This window comes from Erythranthe guttata, chromosome 9 (genome assembly GCF_056151865.1).
Source record: "Erythranthe guttata isolate IM_541 chromosome 9, IM_541, whole genome shotgun sequence".
NCBI classification, from domain to species: Eukaryota; Viridiplantae; Streptophyta; class Magnoliopsida; order Lamiales; family Phrymaceae; genus Erythranthe; species Erythranthe guttata.
The window spans coordinates 3,407,629-3,425,964 of NC_142541.1; the positions used below are offsets into that span (position 1 = coordinate 3,407,629).

General features: G+C 34.1%; 2 protein-coding genes across 2 annotated transcripts; both read left to right on the top strand.

Moving 5' to 3' along the window:
• Positions 1-7,044: 7,044 nt before the first annotated feature.
• Positions 7,045-11,584, top strand: LOC105959713 (NAP1-related protein 1). Its single transcript, XM_012983849.2, has 10 exons — positions 7,045-7,346; positions 8,662-8,784; positions 8,896-8,946; positions 9,051-9,122; positions 9,260-9,373; positions 9,463-9,524; positions 10,719-10,779; positions 10,880-10,936; positions 11,087-11,134; positions 11,303-11,584. The coding sequence occupies exons 1-10, from the start codon at positions 7,215-7,217 to the stop codon at positions 11,357-11,359; spliced, it is 777 nt and encodes a 258-aa protein (XP_012839303.2). The 5' UTR covers positions 7,045-7,214; the 3' UTR covers positions 11,360-11,584.
• A 474-nt stretch (positions 11,585-12,058) lies between these two features.
• Positions 12,059-15,369, top strand: LOC105959676 (flavonol synthase/flavanone 3-hydroxylase). Its single transcript, XM_012983816.2, has 3 exons — positions 12,059-12,455; positions 13,964-14,285; positions 14,975-15,369. Exons 1-3 carry the CDS (start codon positions 12,100-12,102, stop codon positions 15,239-15,241), a joined length of 945 nt encoding a protein of 314 aa, XP_012839270.2. The 5' UTR covers positions 12,059-12,099; the 3' UTR covers positions 15,242-15,369.
• Positions 15,370-18,336: the final 2,967 nt, after the last annotated feature.

Below are 18,336 nucleotides of genomic sequence, written 5' to 3' on the forward strand. Positions count from 1 at the left end.
AAACTTGTGAACTTGCCCTTTATAGGACGGAAAAATTATATTAAAACAGTATTACAAGAATACAAAGGGAAGATGTACGAAAACTTCTTCCTTATGAATGAATCATTAACATGATCATTCTTACATTCAAATCTAGAAACAAAAAGATAAATACTAAAAATTCTAGATTTCAAAGAATGTACTCGTGAGGAGTACGTAAAGAACTTCTTTCTTATGAATGAATCACTATCTTGATCATTCTTACAACCAAGTCTAGAAACATAAAAACTATATACTAAACAATCTAGACTACAAAGAATGTACTCATGAGGAGTACGTAAAGAATGTACTCATGAGGAGTACGTAAAGATTGTACTCATGAGGAGTACAACCAACCGATTCTTAAAAACACACTAAAACACTCATGTATTCTTTTCAGCTCTCGGTGTTTATTTTTTGGAATCGATCAACTTCCTTGAATCTTAAAGTCGGTATATATAGACATTCCAAGCTTGCACTCCTCAGCCCATGATCTGCAAGAAAACCAACTACAAGGGCACTCAAGAACATGGGTTAGTGGGTTAGTTTAGTAGTTAGAATAATATCCACAATTTAACCCACTAAGCACTACTTAGCCCACTAAGCCATATACTTAACCCACTAAGCACTACTTATTCCATAACTAAAATTTAGTTAGAAAATAATAAAGTTAAAAACAAAATGTGGAAATAATCCACGTGTTTCAAGACATAATAAAACTTTCAGTTACCAAACAAACTTAAACGTTCAACATTCAGTATTTAGATACGGTCTTAACCATTCTGTTCGTGTATTCAGCATTCAATATTCAGTGCTTAATTTTATCAAACAAGCCCTAAATTAACACACCAACATTAAATTCGATAACAACTTCTAAATTATATTGCATAATGGGTGACGCCGACCTCCTTGTAAGGTGGACGAGTCTTGTTTTTTATCCGTAAACCTTGATAATCTTTAAATAAGAATCCTCTGTACTTTGGTGGCTCACCGATTTATGTAGTAAAATGGGGTAACGGTTCGATCCACTTGTCTCCTCCCATGTTGTAGAAAAACAAATACGAGTAACTATAGGAAGAATAGAATAGGAGAAAGAGAGAAATAATAATACGTGATAGAATAGAAACCCCCATTATGTTATGGATTGATTACATGGAATATATATAGAGAAATATTGCAAGGTAATAGAGTTTGACTAGGTAACTAAATCCTAACTAATCTAGGTAACCGAATCATACTAGAATCATAATATTAGGAGAGTTCTATAATATAATATTCTCTAACACGCCCCCGCAACACGCCCCCGCAGTCGAAACATGATGAACGTGAAGAATGGACAATCACTTGCTAACACGTTCCTGCAGTCGGAACTAATATACTCCAAAAGTGAAGACTGGAAAAGAAGTCGTGAAATACAACGCTAGAGACTTCCTCTGTTGAAATATCTGCCAAATTTAAAAATAATAATAATAATAATAATAACGGGTGAGAAAAAAATAAGCAACTTTTTTTTTATCGAGATAGAGAGAAGAGATGAGAGAAAGGGAAGAGTAATAATTACAACAAGATAGAGATTAAAGAGAGAAAAATTATATTAACCGACTAAGAAGAAGAAGATGTCGGATAATAAGAAGAACTGATAAAGATAAAGATGATGCACCACCACCGGGGGAGGGAAGAAATTGGGGTGGTGGTCGCCGGCCATGGAGAAGAAGAGATGCGGCGGCTAGGTTTTAGGCCATAGGCCATGGAGAAGAAGAAGAACAGAAAAGATAAAGAAGATGCACCACCGGGGAGGGAGAAAATTTGGGTGATGTGCATGGAAAAGATAGAAAAAGAAAAAAATATTAGAGTACCACCACCGGGGGAGGGAGAAAATTAGGTGGTCACCGCCTTGGAGAAGAAAGGCGGCTAGGTTTTCACCGCCATGGAGAAGAGAAAGGCGGCTAGGTTATAAAACCTAAACCTGGTGCTCTGATACCATATAGGAAGAATAGAATAGGAGAAAGAGAGAAATAATAATACGTGATAGAATAGAAACCCCTATTATGTTATGGATTGATTTACAAGGAATATATATAGAGAAATATTGCAAGGTAATAGAGTTTGACTAGGTAACTAAATCCTAACTAATCTAGGTAACCGAAAATACTAGAATCCTAATATTAGGAGAGTTCTATAATATAATATGCTCTAACAGTAACGACTGCTTCCTTTTGGTCTTATAACTCCGTGCAACGAGCTCGTCAACTTTTCGTTTGTAAGCACCTCAAAAATGTACCCAGATTATATTAGACTCGAATGTGACACACTATTATTAACAACTTTGAACATAGATTAAATATGTCAACTCCTAAAATGACGATTGGTTCCACGATATAGTAGGTGAATTATGTTTCGTAGACATACACACAATAGATATTTCATCAGATGTAGCATAGATAGATTTGAGTCAACTAACTATGTGAAAATATTAGTCAAGTCTTCCATAAAATAATATTCAAAATTTGGAAAAATACAGTTCTCATCATTGAAGTTTGCACTTATTTCACATTTTGTTCCCATGTTAACAAAAAGTACATTTAATCCCTCATATTTCAAACTTTCAACATTTTTAGTTATTTACGTCAAATTTCAGTTAAAACTAATGGAATCAAGCGTGTGCCCATCATTGCCTTAACCGACAGGCTAACAGTCAATTGATGGCAATGACTAAAAGTGTTATTCACCGGGTGTAGCATCTACAAAATCATTATATTGTTCACGGATATTACATGGATATTCGTGAAATTAGCAATTAATTACAAATTACAAATGAATATTTTGCCATGTATTTTATTGAAAATGTTTTATCTTTGCATGATTGTAAGTCAATATGATTGGGTCCAACATTCGTAATTTCGAATTATGAATGAGAATAAGAGAAGGAAAATAATAGGCGAAAATCTTAGTGAACATTCTAAATCGGAAAGTTTCCAAATTTAGAAAGTGCACTGAATTAGGGTTTCCACTTTTGGAAAGTTGGAAATCGAGAGTTGACACTCGTAATGACGAGGACATTATAATGATTCCGAAAATGTAATCGTTACAATTTTCCAATCATTGAATTGAGAGAAACGAGCGAATAAAAGACTAACGAACTTAAGCTATTGGGCCCGGTCCAACTTAAGCCCCTTAGGAATTTTATGCAAGACACTATACATACTTGATTTATAGGTCTTGCACATAACACACAACCCTAACGAAACCCTAGCCGTCCATTCGCCGGAATCGGCCTCCCCTTGGCCGATTAATCGTGGTAGATCCTTTTCCTTCTTATTATTTCCGTTTATTCTAACTACTGCGTGTCTAGTGCCACGTTTTAGTAGATCGAAGTATACGAGGAGAATCCGAGAGGAGGAAGATCGAATAATCGAAGAATCGAGGAGCATCCCCCGAGCCAACGACGCACGCGCCTCCACGCGCCGCCTGAAGACAGCGCATAAACCACACGCGCCGCCGTTGCTCACCCTGGATTGCACGGATTGGTTTCCGTGGCAATCTTGCTTCGTTTCGTGCGCCTACCTCACACTTCAAGAGGTAAAGTTTCGAATCCGTAGTTATTCGATTCAATTTAATTTAGATTAAATATGTATGTTCGTATCGTAAATATATTGTATGAATTTATGTATGTTATGTTATGTAATTACATGAAATTCATTATTTACTGCGAGAATGATTAATTGATTTAATGCGAGCATGCTAGTTGATTTAATGTTGATTAAATAATTCACATGTATGTTGTTTTTAATTTCACTGGAAGTGCAAAAGTACGCAATTAATTGTTTACAATTATCGAGCATGTGATTATGTGTTTTAAATTCGTTTAATTCGCATAAATTTTTGTTTTCCACTGCGTACACGTGTCCGATTCCCAACAGTGGTATCAAAGCTTGTTGCGCAATTAATTGCGTTTTTAATATGCTATTATTTTTATGCATGTTCGATTTATTAAAGTAGCGGTTGTTGTATTATGTAATTGGGAGTTTTCGAAAGTTTAAAATACTTGTTTAAAATTTTTCCAGCTTTAAAATTGTTTAAAATTGGAAAATCGGATCTGAAATTTTATTTAAAACGTCGGTTGCCGGTTCGATGGTTGTGCATGATCCAATTGACCGAATCCACGTGGATTCGGGTCGGTCAGACCGGTTCTCGGTCCGACTGACCCGGCCCACTGATTTGGGTCAACTGGACCGGGCAAAACCGAACCGTTTCGGTCCGAACCGGTCAGACCGGTCGGACCGAACCGGTTCACTGAAAAAAAAAAATCAGATTTCTAAAATTAAACTTAAAACAAAATGATTTTAATTTTCAGAAAATTATTTTCAATTAATCCCAATTAGATAATCGAATCAACAATCATCTATTTTAGTAAATAGGTGTTAGATTAATTAATTAATTTAAATCGTTAGATTGATTTCAATTAATAGAACACACATATAATATTGATTATACTTCAACTTAATTAATAGTACCTCAACATTATTTGATTGATCTATGCTAGTTGAGGTCCTATAATTATTTTGAAAAACCCGATAATTAATTAATGTAACTAATTATATGGTTAGGTCGTATGTTCCTCTTAGGGCAATATGCGTTTCCATATACCTTTAGAGAACATAGATATAGGAATCACATAGACCAATCCGAACCTTCTGATGAGATAAAACATTTTAATAAAATCCCTCATTCTTAATCTAATTAAGAATTATTTCAACCTATAAATAAAAACCAATTTGTTGAATTTTTCTTTCCTTCTGCCAACGGTTGAATTATGTGTAGCCCTTTACTGTAGTGCAGTAAACTGTGTTAGCGGGGAGTGCTATGGTAAAGTAAGATGTAATTCAATTGACATAACAATGAAGGTAGCCATAGAAATGGGTTATGCTCGATTAACGTGGTCGGCTAGATTAACTAGGGACCGCATTAGTTTGGCATAATTAAGTTCTATGAGCATCTTTGATTGGTAGGTTAGACTTGAAACACGACGATTTTGAATTCGTGAGATTAATTTAGGTCATTATCAAGTGTGAGGAAAATTAATTTAGGGTCATATAATGGATATGATTGATTGTGATCTACCTTTGGGCAAATATAATCGGGCTAGATTAACTAAGGTTTATATTTGTCTATTGGACCTAAAGCCCATTAAAGAAAAATCGGGTTTCTCGTTCGTCTACTAGAGGGAAGTGGAACTCGATAAAATTAGTGAGAGAACAATTAAATAACATAAGTCCAAAAATTTAATTGTAACAATCATTTAATACGATCTCGCAAGGCGATGCACAATTTCCGAGGCAAGATATTTGTGTTTTTCAAGCCTACTATAAATAGAACAAGCCCTCTCCAATTTTCGACTTCTTGAAGACTTCTTCAATTTTCTCTTCGCTTTTCACCAGTTCTTCGCGGGAAGCTTCGACGACGGTTTCGACTCGGGTTTTTCATAAGCCTTTTCTTTACGTTTAGTTTATGATTTCTCGTGTTCGTCATTTTGATGCTATGTTTGTAATGAACTGAGCATTTTGTTTTTGGTAAATGAAACCTTAAGCTTGTATATACTGATTTTGATTTCCAGATCTGAGATCTATTTGTCGTTCTTTGGTTATGTTATTTATGTTTTCCTGTATCACATGTTTTCGATTGTTTGGCCAACAGTTGAATTGATTGTAAATGAGAATGAACTCGAGAGAGAATTTCTCGGTTGATTTTATGAAAACATAGCTCAGGTTATGGAAACGGAGACGTGATGCACCTTGGGTAGCCCTTAAGGACTTGGCCTAAATGCTTTGTTAATATCATGTTCTGAACGGAGACGTCAGACCTGTGGGTAGACTCTAACTACACTGGTGACGGGGTTAGGGTATTTTAGTGTCTGAGTTAGCGAATATAGAATTGACATTAGATTTGGGTATGTAGATCTTTATATATAGTACACTGGTGAATTTTACCCTAGAAGCCATCACACGTCGGAATTCCTTGCTTGTCCTGGCGGACCGTTGTTTTTATTATCGTTACTTTTAACTTCATTTCGCCCATCATTTTCCGATCGTCTAGATAAAGTTTAGGATAGTATAATTACGGTACTTGGTAAATTTAGGAACTTAATTCCATGTGGATCGATATCAGGAATTCACTATTCTACAAAACGCGATATTGTACACTTGCGGTTATTCATACATAGGTTTTACGCGTATCACGTGGATGCAAATCAATTTTCCATGTTTGTTTTGGTCGTGAGCCACGTTTTCACGATTTATAGAATAAAAACGAACAAATTTTACTTCATTGGATTGTGTATCTCGATCCTCATTTGATGCACTAATTTTCTTTTGTAAATCGCTACAATAAGATGGGTTTCTGAGACAATTTCTAATATAAAACTTGAGAGGATTTTTTTTAGAGAGAGAAAAAGAAGTAGAGAGTGAATTATTGTAAACCCGTATTCGTTAAAATGCTACAGCGAATAGGAGTGTGAACGAGACGAGCTCGCCTCTGTTGGCAGGCTCGAGCTCGAGCTCGAGTCTATTTTGTTGAGCTCCAGCTCAAGCTCATTTTTTATTTTTTATTTTTTATTAACTATTATTTAAAATTATTCAAAAGTATTACAAAATAAATAATAAATTGTAATTATATATATTTTTAATATTTTTATTTTATTTTTATTTATTTTGTGCAATACTTTATATTATTATACATTATTTAAATAAAAAATAATATATAAAAAAATAATAAAAATATAAAAATAATAAATAAGGATCGCGAGCTGGCTCGTGAGCTCATGAACAACTAAAAGCTGGCTCGAGTTTGACTCGTCTGAAAGCTCGATCTCGTGATCTCAAAAAACTCGAGTCCGAGATTGAACTGTTTTCGAGCCCGCTCATCGAGCTCACGAGTCGAATTCACGAGTCGACTCGACTCGACTCGTTTACCTAATTACACAATCCACCCCTTTTACTTTGTACTTGTAACAGTCCTCTCCCAAACCCTAAGCGCCTGTATAATTCTCATAAACACATTCTTCTTCTCTAACTATTGCTGTACACAGCAGCTGAGGGTTTATTTAGGGTTTAAGCAAATTCCCCAACAAGCGATTGCGAGACCCAAAATTGAATCAAAAATTCCTATTTTTAAAATTTTTTCGGGGTTTTGAAGAAAAAATGGTAGCAGACAAAGGAAAGAAGCAGAAATCGGAAGTGGTGGAGGAAGAAATTAACGGCGCAGAGCACATTGACGGAGAGCTCGTTCTCTCCATTGAAAAGCTTCAGGAAATTCAGGATGAGCTCGAAAAAGTATATTACTTTATCTCATTTTTCTTCAAATTGTTTTTTCTTTTTTTTTCGTAATGTTTAATTTTCACCTGCCTGAAAGTGAACAAATTTTGGGAAAAAAAATCTAATCTTTTTGGTTTTGATTTTGATTTTGGTTTTTCACCGGAGCTCATTTTGTTTGTCTCTCGACCTCCGCCCAAAAAAGGAATTTTTTTTTTTTTAATTAAAATTAAAAAAAAAATGTTGAAGACAATTGTTATTCGAAACGACTAAGGTATGATTATTTTTTAATTTAAATTTTGTCTGATGGTTGATTAATTGCTAAGTTAGAACCAAAAAATAAGTTTTCTTGGGACTTTATCTGTATGTAGTAAGTTTAGAAGGTATGGTGCATTGTGTTCACAAGTTGCTAGTTGTAGAACTTTCTGATTTGGCAGCATCGATTTTTCTTCGAGTTTGGATGAATAGACTCTAAGAGAAATGATCTGCCATTTTTCGGTAGAAGAATTTAGCACTTGTTGTACGTTAATATCTAGTGATTGACTGACGACTTTCTTCTAGTCTGTAATTTAGGACAAAACTTCTCTAGTATATTATAAGCATCCTTAGATGTTTGTCATCTTGAAAATCGAATATAGAAACTTCGTACCTTCAGATTTGTAGCTTGCTAGAGAGGGAACATAATATTCGATTTTGCTTGTGGGACCCCTGTGCAGGGGCGATCATGCAATTTCAGTTTTTTACAGTTGGAATGTAGTTAAAATTCACCTACATTTATTGTCTTGTCGTCGAATTTTCCGTTTTTATAGCTGGCTCGTGTTATATAATGTCAAATTTCTGTATAGACGCTCATTATCCGCCACATCGAAAAATGTGCCTTGGACCATGTGGTGCACGTGTAATTGAAGCGAGGCACATAAATGCAGAAATATGGTTTATATCGGCCTTTGTAAAAAACAAAATTCCGTAAAACTGAAATATCCAAACCGGGAAATAAATTCTGCATTTATTACGCAAGATTCAGCAATTATTTAAGAATATTTCGTGACTTATCTCGGGAATTATTTCAATGGAATCGAAGCAAATTTTTCAGTACATGTGATGTTATGATGTTTTCGAAGTAATTATTTAAGAATACGATAACTTTTATGGAAGCAAATCAAAAAGTCATTACATGTGCATTCTCCGGTGATGTCATGCTGTTTTCTTGTGCATTGGGTTGTGTGTAAATTAAATCATTAAATTATTTCGATTCTTATATTATGGTCGTTTTTCGTTGGGTGTTATCCACTTCTTCTAATCATGCTAATAATTATGGCATTTTCTTTGCTTTCAGATTAATGAAGAAGCAAGTGAAAAAGTGTTGGAAGTCGAACAGAAGTACAATGAGATACGCAAGCCTGTCTATGATAAGCGAAACGACACCATCAAATCCATTCCCGATTTCTGGTTGACTGCGGTTAGTGTTTATTCAAACTGTTTTCTCTCTCTACGAGAGAAGTGCATACTCTGTTTCTCTTGGTCGTAAATATCTATTTATATCTGATAAACACGCGCTCTCTTTTTGCAGTTTATGAGTCATCCTGCTCTCAGTGAACTGTTGACTGAAGAAGACCAAAAGGTTTTACTTTTCTCCCTGCGCTTAAATAAATAAAAAAAACATATCCACAAATAATATCTATCTTGTAAAACGACAATTTTCTTTCTTCCTTTGCGTTGTGTTAGATTTTCAAGTATCTAAACAATCTGGAAGTAGAAGACTTCAAAGATGTGAAATCTGGTTACTCCATCTCGTTTGTGAGTGTTCTTTGTCTTCGTCCCACTTTTTAGACAATTTCATGCAGAAAAATGCCATCTTAAGTTTAGTCTATAAAGATATTATCTTTTTTTTTTTAATTTTTTTTTTTAATTTTTTTTTTTTAATTTCCACTCAGATATTCAAATCCAATCCATACTTCGAAGATTCCAAGATCACGAAAACATTCAATTTCCTAGACGAGGGAGTAACAAAAATCATCTCAACACCAATTAAATGGAAAGAAGGCATGGTAAATTTTACACACCATGGCATGTCTCGATTTTGAAGAGTTTCCAAATACTGTGCATAAATTAATTGGACATGTCTTGTTTTTTGAAGGGCATTCCTAATGGCGTTACTGAGAATAAGAAAGGAAGCAAACGTTCTCATGCTGATGAAAGGTTGGTTCTCTCGTTCTTCCGTCCAATTCCAATCTCTAATATATTGCAATTATACGGTCACTATAAACAAATGCTACTATCACGAAAGCATAATATGGAGTTAGCAAAGCTCAAAATTTTCCGTGTGTGAAATATGGTTCAGGACATGAACATGATAGTGTCATCTATACGTTTTGAGCTATTAAAACTTTTGGAAAAAGTCAATCAAGAAATCGATAAACTGAATGCTCCAAAAATGGTCCATGCAGCATCTTAAAAAAAAATAGTTGAATAGTAGATTATGTATAAATAATAGGGTAAATTACAACCAACCCCCTGAGGTGTGGTTAAATTACGAAAAAACCCCTCCTGTTTGGGTAATTACAACCACCCCCCTCAACTATAAATCTTTTTACATGTCCACCCCTACAATTTCAAATTTAGTGGAATCATTCGAGATTATATAGAATATTATCACTTTTGTACCCGCTTTATCCCATTCGAACTCCACATTTTGAAGCAAGATGATCATAATGTGTGTTTTTTGGCTTGTATATATCAGATTGTGGTGCATCAATAATTGTATTTTTACACAAAACGAGTACAAACTAGAGCATATTCCGCGAAATCTAGATGATTATGTTGAATTTGACACCATAAGGGTGGAGGTGTAAGAAAAAATAATAGTTGGGGGTAGATGTAATTATCCAAACAAGAGTGGTTTTTTCGTAAATTGACCATACATTAGGGGGATTATATCGCAAATTTGAATTAGTTGCTTATGTTGTGATGTTGAAACAGATGCATTTGCGATGGTAATTCTGACAGTTAACATGAATGCGATATGCATTACAACTTTCTTAATCCACACTAATTTTTTCGGAAATCTATGATGGCTGGCTTACGATCAGGATATTCATACACTTCAGTTATGTCATTTTTTGTTTTATTAGTTGCCTAATACTCATAAACAATTTGAATAGTTCCGTTGAACAATAGAAGTGTTCCCCTTTTGTATTATGTTCTCGAATTTTTATTTTATTATGCCATAAGTCCCTATTACGAGATCTGGAAATTTCTTTCCAGTTGTTATTTGATAGGCTGTATAATTGAATATTGACGAATCTTGATGATTTAAAAAATAACGCTCTGCTGATTTTTCTCAAATACGGGACTGATTATTGTGAATCCCCTATTTTTTTCTATGCAATGCAGCTTCTTCACCTGGTTTAACAACTCTGAGCATAAAGGTGATCTGTATGAGATTCATGACGAGGTATACATTCTGCCTCAAGCTGATTGGACGAGTTTTGAGTTTTTTTTTTCTTTTTTTTTTTCGTTAATGTACGTTTTTTTTTTTTTAATTCTTGTCATAGGTGGCTGATATCATCAAGGATGATTTGTGGCCAAATCCTCTTACATATTTTAACAATGTACGTTTTTTGCTCCTCGACTATCTTTTTGCCTTGTTTTCTAAATATTAATTAGTTAATCGATGTTCAATGTGATGTCAACTTAAAATATAAAAAGTATTATCTATTTTACTTATTTATATATTTCGTTTTAATTTGCCTTTGCTGTAGGAGGCTGATGAAGAGGAACTTGAAATGGATGATGATGAAGACGATGAGGTAAATTCAGAAAACACCCTAATAGAACTTTTAATTAATAACTAAAATGCCATTTCTGCTTCAATAGTGTAAATGCTTCGATTCACTTGTTTTCCAGAAACTATAAATTGAAATAATCATAATAAAATTTTCTAAATATTTGAATATCATATTTGAAACTATATGCAGGAAAAGGGGAGTGATGGTTCTGAAGATGACGAAGAAGAAGACGACGATGAAGAATGAAGGCGAAACTAAACTTGTTCATACAGTTTGAACATAAAAAAAAAGGTTTTTCTATGTTAGATAATATATTCTCAACATCCTTTGAAAAGTCCATTTTGTCCCTGTCAGCACCCTTTCAGACAGACCCCTTGTCATATATTATTTAACATTTTGATGGTCTTTAAATGTGTAAAATATATATGATGCTTGTTTTTGACATATTTAGTTGCAAAAATAATTTCGGAATATCTTTTATTATTTATTATTATTTTTTGTTGGAACAAGTCTACCTGTATCCAGGTGAGGTGTTTGGCTACATGTGTATTATTATATATTATATCACCAAATAGGTACAGTCGTACAGAAGATGCCTTCTCCTTGGAATAAAATTTGACAAGTGCTTGACTATTAACAAACACATGAAATTAAAGCTAATTTCGTGTAATTTGCATATACAATAGTTGGCTGCAAGTTCCTTGGTTTATAAAATAGAAATAAAGTTAGGTGTCTAATTATGCTAATTCAAAAAAATATAGGGGTCGACTTGTATTTTTGAAAACTTCATCGGATATAGTCTGGACTTTCTACTCTCTGATTTCGTCACCACTAAACTACAAGATGAAGCCATCCTCTGCTGACAAATATTAAATAACACACACACACACACACACACACACAGACACACACACACACACACACATATATATATATATATATATATATATATATATACAATGTAACAGAAAGGCAAAGCAACAATAATGGAGATTCCGACGGTGGATCTATCGGATTTCTTGAGAGATGAAGGAGAAAGTAGTAAAGAAGGGAAGAAGAAGGCAATAAACACAATCAAAGAAGCATGCTCAGATTATGGGTTCTTCCAAATAGTCAACCATGGCGTACCCCTCGATCTGATGATCCAGGCCGTCCACCTGTCCAAGATATTCTTCGCATTTTCCGATGACGAAAAGCTCAAATACAGCCCGGAGAGTGGCGCACCTCTCCCGGCGGGTTACAACAAGCAGCCGGAAAACTCGCCGGATAAAAACGAGTACTTTCTGATGTTTCAGCCTCAATCTGGCTTCAATAATTTGCCCACAACTCCTCATGGTTTCAGGTAATTAATTACAAAGTCTTCATCAAAGTTATTCAAATATATATATATATATATATATATATATATATATATATATATATATATATATATATTTAAAATATATAAAAATGAGAAATCTTGGGGAGCGATGACCCCTCGGTGTTGATGTAGTATATGTGATATGCGCGGAAAATTGTAGTTTTGGTACTGTATGTTTGCCTGCTTAAGAATTTAGTATCTTCTTCTAAGTTGTCTTATTTCGATTTTACATGGAATAACTATGCAAAAGTAGCATTTTTGATCTTATGAAATTACCCAATGTTTAATAATGTAGCTAACAAACTTGCCCAAATTTATTTAATTTATACCGGCGTTTGAAATTACAAACGCTCATTTACCTTGGTTTATAGAATATTCGACCTCTCATCATAACCAAAGTTCTAGAAAGCTAGGTTATTAGATGTCGAATCTATAATTTTTTAGCATCCATATATGTAAAATCCATGCAAAATAGGGCCAAAAATCCTACATTTGCAAAGTTATCGCATGTAAAATTTAAACATGACAAGTTAGAGGACCACATCTCTATTAGGTCAACATAGAGGACCAAAACTACAATTTTCCAAAGTATTTAATATAAAGTGGTTTTGTCAGTTATTTTACATAGCATTATCCATATAGATTCTCAATGTTTTACTCATTGTTTTCTTTAAACCAATTATTGCTTTCATTAAGAAATGAGAAAAATGTTTCAATATATTTAACTTGTTTGTTTAATATTGTGGACTCCGTGGGAAAGTCAGTGTATGGCCAGGGGTCATGGCCCCTCTCTAGTTTTAATTTTTTTACTATTATATATGTATTTATAATTTATTGCATTTTATATTGTGCTTCTATAATTTTAACAGTTAGTTTTATTTTTAAATAAAAGTAAGTGTTTTTAATTGAAAAAAAATAAAGAAAAGTAATAAATAAATCGAACAAGTAGGATAATGAATTTAAAAATTGTGAAATGATGGAGTCAAGCACATCCACCCAAATTGTATTATTTAGTCCCACACTGTTAGCCTGGGTTTGACAGCAATTGTCCACGTGCTGGAGGCCCGGGTATGGGCGGCCCACAATCGAATGCCGTGGGCGCTTGTGTGTGTTGAATGCACTATAAGGCTAGAGTTTGCGCCTTTCCTAACACCAATTGGTTTTAGGACAACTGGTAGCGCCTGAGGTCCTACACACACTAAAGTCAAATTAATGCCAAAAAATGTCCTAAATTTTTCTATCTTCTAGTTGTCAAAAAATAAAAAATAAAAAAAAATCCTTTTTTTTTAGGGTTGTTGCCCCCAACCCCCAAAAATTGAAATCCACCATGTAACAATATCATAGACTCTCCACTCTTGAAATAATCATTGTTGTCGTTAATTTCTTTATGCTCAGTTAAAGTTAATTGTAATCGCGTATTCGATCCCCGAGTGATGGAATCCTGGCTTTTCCCACTAATTGTGGTGACATAACATAATAAATAAAAACAGGGAAGTTGTTGAAGAGATGTTCATGCATTTGAGGAAAACTGGAGAACTCATCGAGAAAATTCTGAATGAATGCTTGGGTTTGCCTCATGATTTCTTGAATAAGTACAATAAAGAACGGAGCTGGGATTTCATGGCGGCACTGCGGTATTTTCCGGCGACGGAAACGGAAAACAACGGCATAACGGAGCATGAAGATGGTAACTTAGTCACATTTGTAATACAAGATGAAGTTGGAGGACTTGAGGTCAAGAAAGATGGTCAATGGATACCTGTTGTTCCTGCTCAAGCCACAATTGTTGTCAATTTAGGTGATGTTATTCAGGTAAATTCATTCATTCATTCACCAAATATATACTTCTTCTCATTAATTGGGTATTTGATTTGTATTTCTTTTATACTAATTAAATAGGGCAAATTATGGCTACCATTAAAGTAAGGTATAATTACGAAAAAAACCCTCTTGTTTGCAACCTCAACTATGTATTGTCTTATACATTCACCCTTACAATGTCAAATTTACCTAGGGCTGTTCATGAGTTCATCCGGTCGGTAATTGATCCAATCGAACCAAACGAAAATTCGTACATGCCGATTACCGAACCGTTAATTCGGTGTGGCATATATATATATATATATATATATATATATATATATATATATATATATATATATATATATATATATATATATATATATAATATTAGTATTTAAACTAAAATAAATTAAATAAAATAAAAAATCAAAATTTAAGATACTTTTAATAAAATTTTGGGAATTCGGTTATTTATCGAACCAAACTCTAAACGGTATGAAATTTTGGTACCGCAATTTCTGTACATTTTTTTCCAAACGAAAGCCCCTAAATTTATCAACCGGAGGGATTTTTTCTTAAGATAATACATAGTTAAGGGGGTGCTTGTAATTATGCAAACACAGGGGTTTTTCGTAATTTGTCCAACTAAATAAATATATATATGTTCATGTAAATTCAAGAGTATTTTTAATTTACAGGTGTTGAGCAACAACAAATTCAAGAGTGCTACTCACAGAGTTGTGAGATACAAGGAGAAGAACCGGCATTCTTTCGCGTTTTTCTTCACCGTAGAGGGCGATAAGTGGGTCGAACCATTGCCTCAGTTCACAGAAGAAATTGCAGAAAAACCGAAATACAAAGGATTTTTGTACAAAGATTATCAAGCCATGAGAATGAGGAACAAGACTCATCCCCCTTCTAGGCCTGAAGATGCTATCACCATTAAGCATTATGCTATAGAATGAATTAATTATTTGATTAATTGTAAAACTTTGTTTGAGTTTTTCTTTTTCTTTTTTTTTTTTTTTCATGAGTGCAATAATAATTGTTGAACATATAAATTCCATTTTATTAGAGTGATGGTTTGAAATAACTAAGGCTTGATTTTCAGTAAGTTAAGAAGCCTATTTAGTATATCTATGTGTGTGTGTGTGTGTGAATTGGGCAAAAATATGTTGCATTAGCCAAAAATAGGTTGAATTGGTCAACATTTGACAAATAACAATCCTTTTTTTTAGGGAACACATAACTACCAAAATTAGAGCGGAGATTGAGTTGGATTGGCCGAGTATCGACTAAAAAACGATCTATCCGACCATCCAATTTTGCTTAAATTTAAAAAATTATTGTCGACCCAATCTTTGTGGGTTCGTTGATGGTTGACAACTAAATCTTTGATTCTAAAATAAGTCGGTTGGTGAGTATAAAATCCAAAATTAAAAAATCCAAAATTTAGAGTACGAGTATGCATATTATGCCTAATGTCACTGCTCCATCATCATTTATCAATTCAAAATATATATTTAATAGCAATTCCAAAAAAATATATATATTCTGAAATTCAAACCAATTCCAAACATGGACTTTCAAAGTTCGGTGAAAGATCTATGCCAACTTTTATTTTATATTTTTTTATCTAAAATATTATTAATATTGTTGGTTGACTGATAATTATCGACCAACCAACTTTTGATAATATTAGAAACCATCAATCGAACCATTATAAATGGATTTGTTAAAATTTTCGACCCGATCCAATAAGTCGGTTAAAGAAAATAGGGGTCTTAGGATATAGGTCTCTGGTGACAAAACTTATTTGAACTAAATGACAAGTCTAACTAAACATTTGATTCACTTCCTTTATAAAATGGGGCGTCCTAAATCCCACACTAAAATTTACTAAATCCCACACATATATTAAAAAAAAATCTTTCTCTACTCATATTTTTTCTAACTTCTCTCTAAGATAATTTTATCAATGTCACCCAAAATTCTTTAATTTTTTTAGGTGAATAATCGTAAAAAATGAGTTCAATGTTATTTAATATTTATTCAATTTCATTAAGCCTTTTTAATTATTCAAATTCATATCAATTCGATTTTTTTTTCTCAAATTCCCATTTTATTTTAGTTGGACACGTGAAGATTTTTTTTCTCAAATTCGAACTTGGAATGCCAGAGACGTTTTTAGTGTGTGATTTTGTGAAAAAAATAGGGGAAAAAAAAATAAAGGTAGAGAAGGAGAAGAGAATATTTTAGAGAGATAAATAGTTTCAGTTGTGTGCAGGATTTGGTAAAATTCGTGTGGGATTTAGCATTTCAGTTATAAAATTCATTCCAAGAATGCACCTCCACTCACAAATTCGAAATATTCATTAAGTAAATTCCAAACTTCATTTATCATCTTATTTATTATGGATTTAATATTTTCATATTTTCATCCAATATTTTTTTTCTTCAAAATATCCGTTTGTCTTCCTTTTTCTCGTTATTCATTTTAGCATCTTATACACTATTATCATTTTTTTTCTTTTTTTTTTCTACATAATATTAAGAATTACAAAAAAAAAAAAAAGCATGCTATATTTTTATTTATTTTAATTTCAATTTATATATTTTTCAATTTTTCTGTAGTAGTCTATGGTATACTACGATGTACTGTAGTATACTATAGTGCAGTAGTGTACTACGATATACTACAGTGTAGTATAGTATACTACAGTGTACTATTCTTTACTACCAAATCCTAGCCACAAAAAACTCCAAATCGTCGTAAACCCTAGTAGCCAACGCAGCCCCCGCCAACCCTAGCAACCCACACTCGCAGCCGCCGCGACTATAGTCACCTACCAACTTTGGGAAAACCTAGATCTGGCATTTGAACAACCCAAATCAAGCAAAATCTTTCAAAACACAAGGAAATTAGATCAATTGATTATTCCAAAAATACTTTCCATAACATCTCAACCATAATCACAGCCCCGCCCGCACAACCCCCACCACTAGGGATGGCAATGGGGCGGGTATGGGGCGGGTTTTGCAATCCCCATCCCCGCCCCGCTACGGAAATCCCCATCCCCGCCCCGCTATGGAAATCCCCATCTCCATCCCCGTCAAAAGTCCCCACGGGTATTAAAAGAATCCCCATACCCGCCCCTTAAAATCCCCACGGCTATCGGGGCAGGTAAAAATCCCCATCTATTTTTTTTTTCTTTTTTTTTTAATAAATAAATATGCAATTTACTTATAATTTAAAAGTTTATTTCAACAAATATTATAATACTAATATTTAATTATATAATGGAAACCTAAAAATCCCCATTTTTAACTAGTATTTAATATATTACTACTATTTAATTATTTATATTTAATATAATAATTAAAAAATATATATTATATATATAAATAATGCGGGGCGGGTACGGGGACGGGTACGGGGCGGGTCTACGGGGCGGGTATAGACAAACCCATCCCCGTACCCGTACCCGGTCAAAAAAACTTTTCAATCCCCATACCCGCCCCATTTTTTTTCGGGGCGGGTAATACCCGAAATATTTCGGGGCGAGTGGGGGCGGGGATTTGTCTGGACGGGTCAAATTGCCATCCCTACCCACCACGCCTTCCATTCACCGCCGCCGCCTCCACCCGCCGCCACCGCCTCCACCGGCGGCCGCCGCTTCCACCCACCGTTGTCGCCTTCACCGGCCGCCGCCGCCTCCACCAAACCCTCTCGATCCATCGCTGGAATTTGCAGATCTGTTGTTCTCCGTCACCATAGCCCACCAACCATAGCCACCGTCCATAGCCGCCGTCACCGGCGAGAGAGATGTGGAGAGAGAGAGAGAGATTGAGAGAGGAAAAAAAACGAGAGGGAGATAACGAGAGAGAAGCATTGAAAAAAGAAAATAAGAGAAATAAATCTGATAAGTTTGAGAAACGTGAATATAAATATTATATTCAGGGTATAAGGGCAAACTAGAAATTAAAGAAAATTAAAGAATGTGGCTCATATATTATTTGAAAATAGAAATTTAATTAAAAGATTAAATATAAGGTTGTC